Source organism: Cololabis saira, chromosome 7 (genome assembly GCF_033807715.1).
Source record: "Cololabis saira isolate AMF1-May2022 chromosome 7, fColSai1.1, whole genome shotgun sequence".
Classification (NCBI taxonomy): domain Eukaryota; kingdom Metazoa; phylum Chordata; class Actinopteri; order Beloniformes; family Belonidae; genus Cololabis; species Cololabis saira.
Window position 1 is genome coordinate 11,541,965 of NC_084593.1, and position 18,807 is coordinate 11,560,771.

General features: G+C 47.7%; 1 protein-coding gene across 1 annotated transcript in view; it reads right to left on the reverse strand.

The window, feature by feature from the left end:
* Positions 1–4,216: 4,216 nt before the first annotated feature.
* The window catches only part of mgat4b (alpha-1,3-mannosyl-glycoprotein 4-beta-N-acetylglucosaminyltransferase B), a 55,230-nt gene continuing 40,639 nt past the window's right edge, over positions 4,217–18,807 (reverse strand). The window contains exons 7-15 of the mRNA XM_061726156.1: positions 18,633–18,708; positions 17,534–17,648; positions 12,241–12,371; positions 11,024–11,131; positions 8,695–8,888; positions 8,537–8,615; positions 7,866–7,953; positions 5,144–5,256; positions 4,217–4,827 (exon numbers count right to left, since the gene is read on the reverse strand). Of these exons, the coding sequence (XP_061582140.1) occupies positions 4,804–4,827; positions 5,144–5,256; positions 7,866–7,953; positions 8,537–8,615; positions 8,695–8,888; positions 11,024–11,131; positions 12,241–12,371; positions 17,534–17,648; positions 18,633–18,708 (928 nt within the window). The 3' untranslated portion in view covers positions 4,217–4,803. The remainder of the gene's footprint in view (positions 4,828–5,143; positions 5,257–7,865; positions 7,954–8,536; positions 8,616–8,694; positions 8,889–11,023; positions 11,132–12,240; positions 12,372–17,533; positions 17,649–18,632; positions 18,709–18,807) is intronic.

The following is an 18,807-nucleotide window of genomic DNA, read 5'->3' on the forward strand; positions in this document are numbered from 1 at the left end:
TTGGACTGCTATAGATACTCCCACTCGCCCACTTTTCTATCGCCATGGTCTTCTAATACTTAGGCCCAATCCCAATACACCCCCTACTTTTCTTCACTAGCCCTACTTTCTTTCACTCGCCCTTCTTTTCTTCACTACCCCTAAAAAAGAAGGGACAGATTTTAGGGCACTTGAAATCTTCCCAGGGGCCTGTCCCAATACTACCCCTCGTTTTCATCCCTACCCCTAATCAGGAAGCTGAGAGCCAAAAGCTGTTATAATTTCAGCTGTAGCGCTGTTAATATGCCACTTTATTAAGTTTTAATATTTTTTCAGGCGTAAAAGTAACCGTTAAGATCCCCAACCTGGGCTCAGTTTATCCAAATAAAGCCCGTTAAGAAATTTGCTCCGAAAATGTCGGGATTCCTGCCTGCCTGCCGGCTCCGGAGCTGATTTATGGTTCCGCGTTAAATCGACGCAGAGCCTATGGCGTAGGGTACGGCGTACGGCGCGCGTTGCCGCGTAACCTACGCCTATGCAGAAACTAACTCAAAATATTGATTTTATTCACTAAAAAATAAGAAATGTCCGCCATGTTTTTTTTTTTGATTCAGTCCGCAAATGACGACGAAAAGCATTCTGGGAAATTTTTCTGGCCCTAGTTCAGCTAGTGAGGATCGCAAAACCCTCGCTCCGTAGGGCCAGATTCATTGCCACTACCCCTCGTTTTCCCCACTCCCCCTAGGTGAAAAGAGGAATTGGGACACCACTACCCTCACGGGAATGCGCAAAATTTAGGGGTAGTGATGAAAACGAGGGGTAGGGGGAGTATTGGGACAGGGCCTTACTGAATTCAATCTCTTCCATAATGCTTGCATAATGTTTGAAGTGGTAAATGGTCTAAACCCCAGACTGATGGGCCTGCTCCCTATCTGCCACCTCCAGCACCAACAGCAAACCAGGAACAAACACTTCATAACAGGTAAACAACAGCATTTACATTGCACTGGTATGAGTGTTGTCTGCAGGGCCTCAGATCTGGAACAGACTTGATGACGATCTGAAGACGCTGTGTTCTCTCTCCATTTTTAAAAGAAATCTAAAAGTAAATTTACTGTCTACCTATTTATAAAATACCCTTGCTACATGACGGAGATATTGGGATGACTGTGTGTATTTGTATGTTTGATTGTCTGTATTGTAATGTCTATTGTTTTCATATTCCCAACGGTACCACATTGCACTGTAAATTTCATTTTTCCTTCATGAACTTTGGGCCCCCTCCCAAAAGCTTTCAATAGCTTACTTTGGGGGACCCATTCATACATGCCAAAGGACCATTATAGATGTCTGATTGGTCTCAATTGTATACGTTTATTTTAATGGCTATGTATGAATAAACTAAACTTGAAACTTGAAAACAGCTGTCAATCATCAGAGGATGGAACCAGCAGTTCAGTCTGACTTGACTCCATCTAACCCGGGTAGTTGGACCCTCTGGAACCCGGGTGTCTCACTGCTGATGTCCCAGCAGGTTTGGCTTTTATTGTCTCAATCAGCAGCAACTTCCTGCAGAGAGACGCCAGACAAAATAACAAAAAAACAAAATATTTTATTACATCTACATCACAAAATACAGCCGTTCACCTCCCGGTTACATTACTGAGTAACTTCTGAGGAGACAGTTCAGCAGGGCGGAGACGTCTCCGGGTCCGCTGTGTCCACGTGTCTCTACTCTTCTGCAACCCCATGATCCAAATGTCTGAATGAAAACTAAAATGTGCAAATTAATCTAAATCTCTCCAAAGTTGTTAAAATGTCCTAGAAATCATCCGAAAGCAACATTAACAACAAACACAGTTAAAATAACCTGAACTCTGTTTCAGACATGTGCAACGGTTAGTGCATCCTCTTTAGTTTTGGAATAGCTGTAATCAAAGACCTTGTCTGGTAGTAGAGGGAGTTAGTGAGCAAATACAACCTCGGAGGAGGAACAAGAGAAACATCTTCATCCTGCCACGGTCTGCTTGAGAAGCATAAACCAACCAACCAACCAACCAACCAACCAACCAACCAACCAACCAACAATCCAATCAACCAACCAACAAATCAACTAGCAATCCAACCAACCAATCAACCAACATTCCACCCGACCAACAATCCAACCAACCAATCAACTAGCAATCCAACCAACCAACTGACAAACCAACCAGCAATGCAACCAACCAATCAACCAACATTCCACCCGACCAACAATCCAACCAACCAACCAACCAACCGACAATCCAACCAACAAAGCAACATTCCAACAGTCGGGGCTGGTGTGGTGAGGACCCAGATGCAGGAGAGCGAGAGGCAGGAGTTCAACAAAAACAGGGTTTATTTTGCAGAAACCAAAAACCAAAGCGCTGCTTAGCAGGATCAAAAACTACAAAAACAGGGATCCAAAAAACTTGAGCAAAAACTTGGCAGGACACATGGAGGAAAGAAACAGGACAGAACCACAAGGAGCAAGGGAAAGACAAGACCAGATATACAATCAGGGCAGATGGAAGACAGGCGGGGCAAAACAGAAACACAAACTGGGGGAAATGTCAACCACTGACAGCAACCAACCGACAATCCAACCAATCAAGCAACATTCCATCCAACCAATAATCCAACCAACCAAGCAACATTCCAACCAACCGACAATCCAACCAACCAGGCAACATTCCAACCAACCAATAATCCAACCAACCAAGCAACATTCCAACCAACCGACCGACCAACCAACAATCCAACTAACTATCAACTATCCAACCAACTTGGGCCGCTCGGTGGGGCAGTGGGTTAAGCGGCGGCTCATATACTGAGGCTACAGTCCTCCTGCAGCGGTCGCGGGTTCGAATCCAGCCCGCGCACCTTTGCTGCGTGTCTTCCCCGTTCTCTCTCTACCCCTTTCCAGTCTGCATCTCAATAAAGGGCCACTAGAGCCCAAAAAAAATCTTAAAAAAAAACAAAAACTATCCAACCAACTACTACTAGTTGTCATTGCCTACTGTCATTTAGCAGACACTTTTATCCAAAGAAACTTCAGATCTGAGAGAACAACACAACCAACCAATAATCCCCAACCAATCAACCAACATTTCAACCAACCAACCAACCAACCAACAATCAAACTAACCAACCAACAAACAACCAACCAATATTCCAACCAACCGACTGACCAAGCAACATTCCAACCAACCAACCAACATTCCAACCCCACACCTAACCAACCAACCAACCAACCAACCAACCAACCATCAACCATCCAACCAACATAATGTTCGGACTTCTGTGAAACCAGAATGTTGGTCTGGGGCATTCAGGTGTGTGTTAACAAAACACCAAGAGGGAACGACATCAGCAATGGTCTTGGAGAAGCAACTGTTGCCTCACTTCAGTGTGGTAAAAGGTTATAAAACCGGGGGTTTTACTCTTATCTAGTGAGGTTGTATTTGCTGAACACCAAAACCCGCCCTGATCAGGTGGTTCTGGTCATGTGACCATGAAAAGAGCGGCAGGAACCGTTGCACATGGCTGAACACGACCGACGTGATGAAGGACGTCAGGTGAAGGCACCAACTCGTCATCGGAGGGAAGGAAAACAACAACAAGGGAGAGAAGGAAAACAAAGACGGAGAGAAAGAAAACAACAACGGAGAGAAGGAAACTTCTTCTGGAAGACAAAGTCAGAAACATGCAGGAAAAGAAAGTGTGAGGCGGTACAGAGTACTACAGAGTACTACAGAGTACCTCAGAGTACTGCAGAGAACTACAGAGTACCGGTACTGCAGAGTACTGCACGGTACTGCATAGTACTACAGAGTACTGCAGAGTACCTGTACTACAAAGTACTGCAGAGTACTGCAGAGTACTGCAGAGAACTACAGAGTACTGCAGAGTACTGCAGAGCACCAGTACTGCAGAGTACTACAGAGTACTGAAGGGTACTGCAGAGTACCTCAGAGTACTGCAGAGTACTGTGGAGTACTGCAGAGTACCTGTACTACAAAGTACTGCAGAGTACTGCAGAGTACCTGTACGACAGAGTACTGCAGAGTACTGTGGAGTACTGCAGAGTACCAGTACTGCAGAGTACTGCAGAGTACTGCAGAGCACCAGTAATGCAGAGTACTACAGAGTACTGAAGGGTACTGCAGAGTACTACAGAGTATTACAGAGCATTACAGAGTACTAGAGAGTACCGGTACTGCAGAGTACTGCAGAATACTACAGAGTACTACAGAGTACCTCAGAGTACTGCAGGTACTACAGAGTACTACACAGTACTAGAGAGTACTGGTACTGCAGAGTACTACAGGTACTACATAGTACTACAGAGTACTGCAGAGTACTACAGAGTACTGGTACTAGAGTACTGCAGAGTACTACAGAGTACTACAGCAACAAGGCCTCTGAAGGACTTATAAAACTGTCTTTATCAGTAGTTTTGAGCCACGATGATGCAGCAGGTCCGAGGCTGCAGCAAAGGATTCTGGGTATTGGAGGACGCTACGTTTCTGATCTGCTCAGTCTTCGTTAAGGCAACTCTCATTGGTGGAGAGAGTGGGGGCGGGGCTAGGTGGGAGGGGCGGGGCTTCAGGGGGCGGGGCCTCGGCGGTCGCCAGCGTCACATTCAGGAGGAGGTCCAGCTCCGTCCGTCGGTCCGAGGGGTTTCCGGCCCGCAGCGGCAGGGGCCGGCCACACGGGGGCGCCACCGCACCGCGGTGGGGTCCAAGTCCGGGTCCAGGTCCGGGGGGATAGCTGGACCCAGGGGTCTGAGGGAGACCAGCTTCACTCAGCCTTCTTTATGAAGATCTGGGGACAGAAACCAGAGACCAGTGAGACAAGTGAGACCAGAGAGACCAGAGACCAGAGAGACCAGAGACCAGAGACCAGAGAGACCAGAGACCAGAGAGACCAGAGAGACCAGAGAGACCAGAGACCAGAGACCAGAGAGACCAGTGAGACCAGAGACCAGAGACCAGAGACCAGAGAGACCAGTGAGACCAGAGACCAGAGACCAGAGACCAGAGGCCAGAGAGACCAGAGAGACCAGAGACTAGAGACCAGATACCAGATACCAGAGAGACCAGAGAGACCAGAGACCAGAGACTGGAGACCCCCCCCTCACCTCGCTGAGGATCACCCAGACCGGCGAGTCCGTCACCACCGAGAGCCTCATGGCCTCCAGGGGCCCGAAGGATGCGTCCACCTCGCCCTCCGCCACGCCGCCCTGGAAGGTTCCTGGAAGACAGGGGACCGTCAGACCTTGGTGACCCGTAACCCCCGGCAACCAGTCCAGCCCAACTAAAACATCTGACTGTCAACTGGATGGCCGGTGGGGGAGCGTGGGCGTCCTTCCAGGGTCGGCTCCGCTGGTCCTGCCTCCTGGCTTCGGCCTCCGCTCCCCCTCCTTCCCCCCCTCACACGACTCATACGCACATAGGCGAAGGGGCGGGGGGTCCGGGGCATGGGGGGCATTGTCCCGTGTGGCCCGGCACTCCCCGCCTCACGGTTTTAATAACACTGTAGACACTGCACATTCAACATTTAATAAATACATTTAACAAGGATACTTAGTTCTGGAGGGGGGGGATTATTGTCAGCATGATACCCTGTCGTCCCCCTCCATGTTTTTATGGCATTAATCACATGCACTCAACACCAGGGTAGGGAGGGGGGCCCACATCACCCGCGTTCCCTCGCTGGCCTGGGACAGGTGGGTCGTGATGCCCGGGCCTGGCGGGGCTCGCCGTGCAGCCTGGGGTGCCTTCTGCCGGTGCTGGACCCCCGCGGGGAGGGGGAAACGGTTCGTTATTGTGCGTCTTTGTCGATGAGAATGCGGTATGGAAGGGTCCTGCCATGGAGGATTTGGGCTTCCATTGGCAGGACAACAACAACAAGATGGTTATTAATATTATTATTATTATCATTATTATAATTGTTATCATCACTATTATGGTTAGTATATTCAGGGGTGCACACAAGCCGGGACTCCAGGGCTAGTCTACTGCATGTTTTAGATGTTTCCCCTTCTTCAACACACCTGATTCTAATCACTGGTCGTCATCAACATGTCATCAAGGTTTACACAACTCTGTTGGTGACACAGCCTTGTCTATCAGGGTTGTGTTGAGGCAGGGAAACATCTAAAACGTGCAGTAGACTATCCCTGGAGTCCCGGCTTGTGTGCACCCCTGAGTATATTATATTATTATTATTATTATTATTATTATTATTATTATTATCATAGATAGTGGATAGATGAATGGATGAATGAATGGGATGCCTGGGTCTGGGGTCCTCCGTTGTCGGGCCTGCGCGGGTGTCGCCCTGTTGGGGGGTTCCCTCTCTCCGGGCCCGTCTCCGATCCCCCCGCTGCCTCCGCGGCTGGTGCACCTGCCCGCGTCGGCGGCCGGGGCGGCTCTGTCTCTCCGGGCAGGCTGGCCCTCTGCCGGGTGGGGGTCGTTGGCCTGGAGGGTGAGGGCCCTCCTGGCCACGTGTCCGGCCCGGACCGGGTGGCCGGGGATAGCCTGGGTCGCAGTGGCCGCCGCGGGATCCCCCCCCTCGGCCGCCGCCGGGGGGGGGGGGCCTCGCAGGCGGTGGGTTGCCTCCTTCCTACTTCTCCCCTCTGTGGGGTTGCTGGTGGCCTGGGTTCCGGGTTCTTCCTTGTCGGCCTCTGGTCTCACGGGTGGCGGGGTTGCTCCCCCCCCTCCCCCACTATAGATACACTTCAGGTAGAGCTTTGTTTGGTTTATTACTACACACACACACACACACACACACACACACACATACACACACACACACACACGCGCACACACACTCATACCCACACACATACATACACATAGCCACATAGACATATACACACTCATGCACACATACACATATATACATATTCATACATGCACACATACAAACACATAGGCATACACACACACAGACACATTTAGCCACACATACATATACGCGCTCACACAACACACACACACACACACACACACACACACACACACACACACACACACACACACACACACACACACACACACACACACACATATAGCCACATAGCCACACAGACATGTACACACACACACACACACACGCATGATCATATACATACACGCACACACACACATAGACACACACACTGGCTTGTTCACCTGCATGCTTCCTCTGTAGTTTTGGGGTTAGTTAGTTGCGGTAGTTTAGCTTAGACTGTGATCGGATCTTGAGATTTGGGTCGATTGCTGCTCGTGTTTTGGTCGGCTCCGTGTCAGTTTTGTGCTTTGTGGTTTTTGTTGCAGATTTCCAGTGCTTGACGTGGGCTTCTTGCTTCCTGGATTGGCAGTGGATGAACTTTGTATTACCTTGTGTTGAATTGTACTATATAAATAAACTTGCCTTGCCTTACTACTACTACTACTTCTACTACTACTACTACTACTACTACTACTACTACTAATAATAATAATAGTAATAGTAATAAGAATAATAGTAATAATAATAATAATAATAATAATAATAATAATAATAATAATAGTAAATGTCTTGAAGAAGCAGAAGGTTCGGTTTCACGTGTTTTAAATGTTTATTTGTGGTCAAACATTTATTATTCATCGTCTGACGGAGCTGGAAGTCATTAGTGGGTTCAGATTCACGGTTCCTGCAGGTTATTAAGACCCATTACGTTGATCCAGACTCCATTAGGTGACCCCCCCCCCCCCCCCCGGTCGTGTCTGCATCAGGACCGGTTTCAGCCGTTTCCGTGGCAACCGCAGCGTTTTGGTTAAATAAAAAAAACCGACCCGTTGCCGTGACGACTCGGCGGGAGGCGGGAGGCTCACCGATACGGATGAAGCCGTCCTCGGTCCGGTGGAACCGGGGCGTCTTCTCCCGCCCCTCCGGCAGGACCTGCTTCTCCGCCTGGATGTTCTGGTGGAAACAGACTCAGTTCATCGTTTTTAAATTATTTCAGAGATTTGAGTTTCCTCCTGAAAGAGGTACTTTCCTTTCCTCAGTCCTTCCTGGCTTCCTACCTCCTAACCCGTTACCTTCCCTCCCTCCTCCCATCCTTCCTCTCTTCTTCAGCTCTTCCCTTCTGTACTTTACTTCCTTCTTCACATCCATCATTCTTTCTTTACTCACATCCTACCTTAGTTCCTTCCTTTGTTGATTCTTTCCTTAAGTCCATTTCCCTTCCTTCCTCATATCTTTCCTTCTTCCCTTCCTTGCCATTGTTCCTTCCTTTTTCTAAGTTCCTTGCTTCCTTGGGATGGACCCAAGGAGCCGAGGACCCAACGAGCCAAGAACAGAAGGAACCAAGGAGCCAACAACACAAGGAGCCAAGGAACCAAGGACCCAACGACCCAAGGAACCAAGGACCCAAGAACCCAAGGACCGAAGGAACCAAGGAGCCAACGAGCCAAAGGAGCTGAGAAGTCGAAGACCCAAAGGAGCCAAGGACCTAAAGGAGCCATGGACACAAGGAACCAACGACCCCAGGACCAGGACTCACATCGAAGGGCAGGACCTCCACAGACGTGTTGAAGAGTTTGTCTCCTGGATGTTCGATGTTTCCGCTCCGGAAGAAAAACCTGAAAGAGAGAAAAGGGTGAGGGTTTAAGACGGACCGGGGCTGGAACCACCGGCAGGGCCCGGTCCTCCGGTACCGACCTCTCGATCCGGACGGGCGTGAAGAAGCGGATCCGGATGAAGTCCCCGGCCACGGGGGTGAAGGCCCAGAAGAAGTCCTCCCCCAGGTAGGCCTTCTCCAGGGTGAAGTGCTGGTAGGTCTTCAGGCTGGTGGTCACCTCCGCCAGCGGGTTGGCGTGGCCCTTGTGCAGCGTCTGCTTCCCAAAGTCCTTGTCCTGGGGAGGGGGGGCAGACCTCGATCAGAACTGAGATACCGCTGAGCGCCGGTGCCATGACGACCAACGAGAAACACGCCATCGCCATGACGACCAACGAGAAACACGCCATCGCTCAGACCAACGAACCGCCCTCTGATCAGAGAGGATCTGGTTCTGTAACCCCCCCGGGGTCCAGAACTAGTACAAGCCACTTATCTGGTCTTCAAGACTCGCTAATGGCGGCGAGTCCTCAGGTCAGAGACGCCCCAGGAGCCCGATCAATACCTCGTTGATCAGAGGCTCAGGGGGTCGTCCATCACGGAGGAACCGCAGGCATCAAACCGAGGAGCTGGGCTCCGAGCTGCAGACAGGAACCAAACCCAGCCTAAGTTAAAGGGGACCTATTGCTTTAACATATATAAAGTGGTCTCCCCTCAGCCTGCCAACTCAGAGAAGGAGGAAAGCAACCAAATTCTGCAGTGTCTGTAAAGCCGCCCGGATGAGCCGTCCAGTGTGATGTGGATCTACGAGCCGTTCAGATTCTGCTCCTGTCGTTACGTAACCGAAATGCAAACCACGCCCACAACTAAACACCGTGTAACTGCATGCGAGAGTCCGACTATCGTAGCACTGCGTGACATCGGACGTTCTCTGTCCATCTCCCTCCAGCAGCTGCCACTTTATTGAGGTTTTTGTAGTGAAATGAGGAGGAATCATAGAGATAACTTCTCATTTCAACTAACTGGATCAGCCGTTCCTCATCCATGACTGTTTCCTACAGCACTTTCAACCGGCTTTCAACACGAGCGACAGACAGGAAGAAAATAGAAGCAGGGCGTCCGACAAATGTTCAGCTCAAAACGGCGCGCGGCCAGTTAGGACAGTCCGATTGAAAATAAAGCAAATGGAATTGATTTTGTCGCTGACGCTCGCTCGCATCGCATGCAGTTAGGACACGATGAGGACACGGACACGGTGTAAACCCGCCGGCCGGAGCTTCCGCCATTTTTTCGTAGTGGTGTATTACGTCATTCAGGCAGCCAATCAGCACAGAGCCTCATTATCATAGCCCCGCCCACTCAGAATCCAGCATAGATAATGAGGTTAGAGACTGGGAAGATAAAGACATGGATTTCTGAATTTCTAATTTATTTAGCAAAAACAATCAAAACTTTGTTTTTAAGACATTCAAGGCCTGTTTAAAATATACATTAAATGCCATAATAGCTCCCCTTTAAGGAGGAACCCAACCCATCCCCGCCCACAAGTTAAGTGGGAACCTAAACAAGCCACGCCCACAAACACCTCCCATCATATCCTTTTATTTACTTTTATTTATTTATCTACAAGGCTATTATTGGCTTGCTGCCGACTTATGTTTCCTCCCTTCTTGCTTGGCCTGCTAGTTTACACGACACTCGATCCACTGACTGGCTTACACTACAAGTCCCCTGAGTCTATACTGAGCTTGGTAGAACTCCTTTTAGCTTTTCTGCACCATCCACCTGGAACTCATTACAAAACACTCTAAAAATTAATTCACTAGTGTCTTTTGGTCATTTTAAATCCCTGATCTTAAATCTTTTAAGCACTGCTTGTATCTGTTTTAATTGATTTTATTGTTACATTATTTATTAATTGTAACTTCATATTTGTTTAATTGACTGCTCTTTTGTTGTTCTATTTTTGTCTTTGTTTTTTTGTTTTGCTCGACATCATTGTAATGAGGGCTCGTCCTCAATGATTTTCGAGTTTAAATAAAGATATTTATATATCCACGGACGGGAGTCCCGCACAGCGCCAGAGAGCTTGGTCCCCGGACCCTTCAGACCCTTCAGACCCACCAGACCCGTCCCGCTGCTCGTCCACCACAACACGGCCAAAGTGACGATAAGCCCCGCCCCTAACGATGCAGGACTGTGTTGCTATGGTTTCACCTGGTCAGCTTCATAAAAGTCCCCGGTCCGGTCCAGAACCGGTCTCGGTACCAGACTGTAAATGTTTATTGTTGGACCCAAACCCGGTTCACCGGGTCTGAAGAGCCCTAAAATACCCACAATCCCCAGCGGTGGAGACCTGCAGGCCACTGGAGGCTCCGTCAGCTCGCTGGACCTGAAGCGAGACGCGTGAACGCAGCGGAGGTCTCGGTTTACCTTGAGCTTCTGGATCTTTCCCGCCAGAGATGAGTGAGTTCCGACGTGCTGGAAGAGCGACGGCTTGAAGCGGATCCTCAGGTTGGCCTTCTGCCGGTCGCAGTGTTTCTGACGGAGGCAGAAGGGCAGAAGGGGAGCGTTAGCGGCCCATAATTCCCCGGGGCAGGGCCTCCGACCGGGTTTATTCATTTACAAATGCTATAAACCCGAGATATCTCTCTCACCAGCCATTTCATTTGTTAGTATTTCTGTCAAATTTTGAATTTCAGAGCTGCAAAATAACCCCAAATAATCCAAAATAACCCAAAATAATCCAAAATAACCCAAAATACCCCAAATAATCCAAAATAACCCAAAATAACCCAAAAAATCCAAAATAATCCGAAAATAACCCAAAACATTACAAAACAATCCAAAATAAACCAAAATAAACCAAAATAACCCCCCCAAAAATCACCCCAAAGTAATCTAAAATAATCCAAAATAACCAAAAATAACCCCAAATAATCCAAAATAACCACAAATAATCCAAAATAACCCCAAATAAACTAAAATCATCCCAAATAATACCCAATAATACCAAATAAACCAAAATAAAGTTAAATATTCCAAAATAATCCCAAACAATCCAAAATAACCCAAAATAACTCCAAATAATCCAAAAAAAACCAAGACAATCCATAATAACCCCCAAATAATCCAAAATAACTCAACATTAATAAAATAATCTAAAATAACGTAAATAATCTAAAATAACGTAAATAATCTAAAATGAACAAAAATAATTTTAAATAATCCAAAATAAACAAAAATAATCCCAAATAACCCAAAATAAATTTAAATATTCCAAAATACCCCAAATAATTCAAAATAACCTAAAATAATCCAAAATGACTCTAAATAACCCGAAACAACCCAAAATAAATACATTCATCCAAAATAACGTAAATCGTAAACAATCCAAAACAATCCAAGATAATCCAAAATAATCCCAAACAAAACCAGGTAAACAGACAGGACTGAGGAAGAAGAGGACCAAAGAACCACCGGGAACTCTTCATCACCAGAACCGGTCCTAAGAAGGAACAGCAGCGGGTTCAAATGCTAAAATGGGTCTTTACTAACAAGTGAAACACTGATGAGAACGAAGGTGAAATATCTCGGGTTGACACATCCTGTGAGGCGGGACCGGAGGCGGGACCGGAGGCGGGACTCACGGCGTCCTTCTCCGGGTTGCAGACCTTGACCCACATGATGTGGTCCAGCAGCCAGTCGATGGGCTTGTCCTTGTAGAACATCAGCATGAACTCCACGATGAGCGGCAGGTCCAGGGCCTTGAACATCTTCCCTGGAAGCAGAGAACAGGTTACCTCACTTCCTCCAGGAGGGACACGGGACGCGGTTCCTGGTAACCAGGTTGGGTTGTGGTTGTTTTCATCTGCGTAGTGAAACCGGCTTAACGAGCCTCAAGCATCTGAAACAACCGGATCCTGCTGGGATCTTAAAGGGGACCTATTATGGCATATACCGTATTGGCCCGAATATAAGATGGTGTTTTTTGCATTGAAATGAGAGTGAAAAAGTGGGGGTCGTCTTACATTCGGGGTCTAGACATTATACCCATTCACAACGCTAGATGGCGCCAGATATCTTTAAAGCGAATGCTGAACTTAACTCCCCAGGCCAGAGCGAACCCCTGTCATGAAGAAGAAAAATAAAAATAGCGGTAAGAAAGAAAAGAGAAGAAAATAAAAGAAGAGATAACAGAAAATGGAGAAACATTGCGACAATCTGGAGAAAAGCTGGTTGAAGATTGGCAGCTTAACCGGCAGCTGAGGAGAAGTTATGATGCAAACTTCAAGATAATGATTTGAATGAGGCAAAATAACGCTTAATGCTTTTTCTCTCGAATATATTGTTATAATCATTTGTTTCAGATGTACTGTAATTATTTTCTGTATTAAAATTGAATTTGGTGTTCAAAAAGTCTTTTTTCAAACTTGAGTCCTAAAAAAGAGGGGGTCGTCTTATATTCGGGCCATTACGGTAATCCCTATTTTAAACAGGCCTTGAATGTCTTAAAAACAAGCTTTTGATTGTTTTTGCTAAATAAATTAGAAATTCAGCCTCTGAGCCATGTTCCCATTCTCTAACCTTATTATCTATGCAGGATTCTGAGTGGGCGGGGCTATGATAATGAGGCTCTGTGCTGATTGGCTGCCTGAATGACGCGATACGCCGCTACGAAAAAATGGCGGAAGCTCCGGCCGGCGGAGTTAGTTGTGGGCGTGGTTTCACCCATCGGAGGCCAACCTATGTAAATCGCATTTTCGTTACGTAACGAAAGGGAGCGGAATCTGAACGGCTCGTAGAAGTCACATCACACTGGACGGCTCATCCGGGCGGCTGTACAGACACTGCAGAATTTGGTTGCTTTCCTCCTTCTCTGAGTTGGCAGGCTGAGGGGAGACCACTTTATATATGTTAAAGCAAGAAAAAACTTGTTTTTCATAATAGGTCCCCTTTAAAGTAATATTTCTCATACTCTACAGCAGGGACCACCCTCCGTCTCCTCCACCCAAGCCTCCTGAGATCACAGCGACCTAAAGCCAGCAGATGAACCCGGTGGTCCCGGTCCTGGTCTGGTCCTGATCCGTCTGGACACGTCGGCCTCCAGAGATCCGGATGTTCATCTCCGTGACATCACAAACCCCCGAAGCTGCAGATGAACCGAGGACGACCCGGACGGCAGCCGAACCCGGGAGCAGCTCTGCAGCTCCGTCTGATTTAATCCACTGAGTCAGCTTCACTCTGAATGTGTTGCTGCTCGCAGGCCAGACGAGGACGAGGGGGCGGGGGGTTCATACCGGGGACACTGGAGCTGGTTTCTGCTGCTCCATGTTCTCCATCTGGACCCTAGTGGTCTGTAGAGGACCTGCAGGTCTGGATCTGGACCCTAGTGGTCTGTAGAGGACCTGCAGGTCTGGATCTGGACCCTAGTGGTCTGTAGAGGACCTGCAGGACCTGCAGGACCTGCAGGACCTGAAGATCCTGAGCTGAGCTCTTTTCTGCATTTTCCTCTTCAAGGAGAGCAGGAGTGTGAGATGAACCCGCCTCGTTGCCTGGCAACAGTCTCATCAGCACCGCGCTGTCCTGCCCGGCGGAGGAAGCAGGACGGAGAGCTGGTTTTCCCCGGCAACACCGAGTCTGGACCCGCTGGTCCTGCTGGACCCGCCGGTCCCCCAGGACGTTATTGATCGGAGGTTATTGATCGGTTCCCTCTAGGGGTGTAACAATATATCGTGCCACGAAAATTTGCGATAGAAAAATGTCACCATACGTGTCGTGGAGGTGACAAACTGTATCGCAATATTGGATTATTAATATTAATCTATTGTGTTGACTAGTAACGCGCAGCGTATTTGTGCTGACCGCGCCTCGACCCGTGGACTAAAATCTTCCTCCGCTCAGAAGAAACTAGTACCGTTTTGCGGTCCCGATCACAGGACTCTTGCGGGGTTTTGAGCTCTGAACTTTTACTTATGTAAGCTGGTGTAGAGTTAAGACTTACTTTATTAAATTAAACCTTTTTCGGGTCGTGAGTAGGATAAACACGGGGACAACTTCTGCTGAGTTCCATTGTACTTTAAAGGAGCATGAGGCAGGATTGAGGCAGGATTTATGAAAAAAATTTGTATGCGTTTTAAGTTTTCTAGTAATAATGTCAGATGAAGCGTTCCAAACCCAAAAGAATGAGCCCTCTAGTGCAGTGATTCTTAACCATAGGGCCGCGGCCCAATGTTGGGCCGCGAGCGCCATCTAGTGGGCCGCAAAAAAAAATTCAGTTTTGTAATTGTGGGCCGCGGGGGCCGCGGGACTGCATAGCAACTCCCGACCAAATGAGGAGAAGACACTCAGCTAGCTGTACGTGTAATAGTAAGAGAAATGGTGTGTTTTTACAGAAAAAAATCCTTTATTTTGCACAGAGTAGGTTTAGATCCGCCAGGATCAGGGATCCTACGGCGTAGGGTCTGCGTCGATTTACGCGGAACCATAATTCAGGCTTAAGGCGGACGTAATTGAAGCCACCATGAGAAGGGGGAAGGGGGGCGTGATTTGCCAGTGATTGCCCGGCGGCGGCTCCGTGGGGCTCGCTGCCGAGAAGGAGACGAGACTCCCGGGGGAGCTGCCCCGCAGAGGCGGGCCGGAGAGCCGGAGGAGCCGCCCGACTGAGCGGGAGCCGACGCGTCCCCGCGGCCGCGGAGCCCGCTGCCGCTCGGGCGGCGGCGGGTTCCGTCGTTACTGCTGAAGGATGGTAGATGCGTGGGCTGAAGTGTCTGCTGGACTGGACTGTTGTTGCAAAAGCATCGGACAGTGACTGGGCTGCAGCGCGGAGACCTGCGGGCTCGGATGAAGCCCGACACGCTGAGTCCTGACAACTGATTAATTTAATATCTTAAATAAAATAAATCTTAAAACACCCATGTTTGAGTCCAGATACAGCTGTGAGGCAGCTTTCTCCACAATGAACATAATTAAAACTAAATATCGTTCCAGGTTCACCAGCAGCACCTTCACATGAGAACCTGACACCATCCAGCCCAGATTTAAAGTCCTGACAGGAGAAAGCTCAGTTATCTCACTTCTCACATAAGAGGGGAAGAAAGAGAAACTGCAAAACTGTTCAATTGTTAAGATGTGTTTATATTCATTTAGTATAAAAATGTGTTGAGACAATTAAAAAAGAAAAGAGGAAATACAAACTGCTGGTAGAGAAATAAAATAAGATAGCATTTGAAAAATAAAATAAAATCAATTTTATTTTTAAGAGAAAAAAATATGTGTAATTCAAGTTACACGTGTTAAGTGGCAAATATTTTTGAATGTACTTTTTTAATATAACAGTCAGATGCAGATGTTGATACAACTATGAGGCTACTTGAATATATACACACACATAATATATATATATATATATATATATATATATATATATAATGATGTTCTGGACCTTCGCTTGAGTAAATTTTCTCTAAATGGACCTCTTAAAGTTTTAGTTGAATACCCCTGCTATACAATTTTAATATTTAATGGGCCCCGGGCCACTCTGTACTGAAAAAATTGGGCCCCAAGGTCAGAAAGGTTAAGAACCCCTGCTCTAGTGTATCTCTCCGTTGCCTTGAACAGGCTGTGTGCTGCAAAATGTGCTGCAATTCGGACTCCGAATTTTCCGCGCTGGGCTGCGGATGTGACGTCACATGACGCTGCATGTGCGTTCTCCCCGTTCTCCTGTGCCGGCTTCGCTGTTGGCTGCAGTACCCCCGACGGCCATCGTGGCGAAGGGTGGCGCTAGTGAGTCTCATTTCTTAAAAGGAGCCTCATGCTCCTTTAATGTCCGCTCAACAGTGTAGGATTTTAGAACATCAACACAGCACCTAGTGCCGTACTGTGGCGTATCACTCCGCCCAATCTAAAACAGACTAATCACTACAGATAAACTGACTAGTGTCATTATAGTCCCTGATTTACATCAGAATATAAAGAATATATTTATAAAAATAATGAATCCTGAATTACCAAAATAATCTTCTGAACAAAAATAAATCTCTTACACTTATAAGGTGAGCATGAATCAATATTTTTTATGATGTAAAATTGTATGTATTTATTTACTTTTATTTATTTATTTAATTTTAGTTGTTACATTTCTGGAAAAGAAAAAAGTCAAATCATATATGAGAGAAACTATTCAGTTTGTGGCAAAAATATTTGTACTTGTATGAAACTGAAGATGCATAATGCAAACCTGACATTTACTTTTAGTTCAGTTTGTGGAAAATGGTTGGCCTGGCTTGCTCTTTAAAACTTAAACAGTTATAAAAGCATTACAAACTGTAACAATAGGGCAAATGCACAGCATTGTTTTGTATTTTGTGTCTTTCAAATAAAAGACAATTTTTTCCAGTCATATGTTCCTTATTCAAGGTTGTTAAAAAAATACTGCTACAATATCGTATCGTATCGTTATCGTGAGATTAGTCTATCGTTACACCCCTAGTTCCCTCCATCAATTAGTGAAATCAATAATTCAGACTCAGAATGTTTAATTTAATTTGCAGGAGAAGCAGCAGCTCGAGGAAGAGGAGGAAGAGCGACGACTTGGAGGACCTTATTCGCCATGGATGGATGGATGGATGAATGATGGATGGATGAATGATGGATTGATGGATGAATGATGGATGGATGAATGATGGATTGATGGATGAATGATGGATGGATGGATGATTGATGGATGAATGATGGATGGATGATGATTGATGGATGATGGATGAATGATGGATGGATGATGGATGGATGATGATGGATAGATGATGGATGAATGATGGATGGATGGATAGATGGATGAATGATGGATGGCCCCAGACTGGTCCCACCCATGGACACGCCCACTGTGATGTCATCTTCCCTGGTGGGAGGGGTTTCTGCTGTCGTCATGACAACAGGACTCACCGATGAAGCCCAGCTGGGAGAACTCCAGGATCATCCATTCCTCCGACGGCTGCTGCAGCGCAAAGTTCTTCATGGTGGTGAAGAAGTTGGGCCGCGCCACGATGTCGTCCTCCAGCTGCAGGGCAGAGGGAACTTACTGGAACCAGAGAACTACAAACATGGAGCCCCCCGACCCAGAGAACTACAAACATGGAGCCCCAGACCCAGAGAACTACAAACATGAAGCCCCTGACCCAAAGAACTACAAACATGAAGCCCCCCGACCCAAAGAACTACAAACATGAAGCCCCTGACCCGAAGAACTACAAACATGGAGCCCCCGCCCCAGAGAACTACAAACATGGAGCCCCCCGACCCAAAGAACTACAAACATGAAGCCCCCCGACCCAAAGAACTACAAACATGAAGCCCCCGACCCAGAGAACTACAAACATGGAGCCCCCGACCCAGAGAACTACAAACATGGAGCCCCCGACCCAGAGAACTACAAACATGGAGGCCCCTGACCTAGAGAACTACAAACATGGAGCCCCTAACCTAAAGAACTACAAAGATGAAGCCCCCGACCCAGAGAACTACAAACATGGAGCCCACCGACCCAGAGAACTACAAACATGAAGCCCACCGACCCAGAGAACTACAAACATGAAGCCCCTGACCCAGAGAACTACAAACATGGAGCCCCTGACCCAAAGAACTACAAACATGGAGCCCCCCGACACAAAGAACTACAAACATGGAGCCCCCCAACACAAAGAACTACAAACATGGAGCCCCCCGCCCCAGAGAACTACAAACATGGAGCCCCCGACCCAGAGAACTACAAACATGGAGCCCCCGACCCAGAGAACTACAAACATGGAGCCCCCTCACCCAAAGAACTACAAACATGGAGCCCCTGACCCAGAGAACTACAAACATGGAGCCCCTGACCCAGAGAACTACAAACATGGAGCCCCCGACCCAGAGAACTACAAACATGGAGCCCCCCCGACCCATCCGGAGCCTAGAGGTGGGTCCAGGAACTGCCCCGGTGGCCCCGGTGGCCCCGGTGGCCCCGGGGCCCGGACTCGGCCTCCGCCAGCGCGGCGTTTCCCACCTGAACGTAGTAGGTTCCCTTGTTCTGAGCGTACATCATCAGGAAACAGTAGTCCAGGTTCTGCTTCGTCCTCCACCTGAAGACCAGAGGAGAAAAGGAGGGACAGACTGATCAGTTATTGATTATTACTGATCAGTTACAGATGATTGATTATTATTGATCAATTACAGAGGAT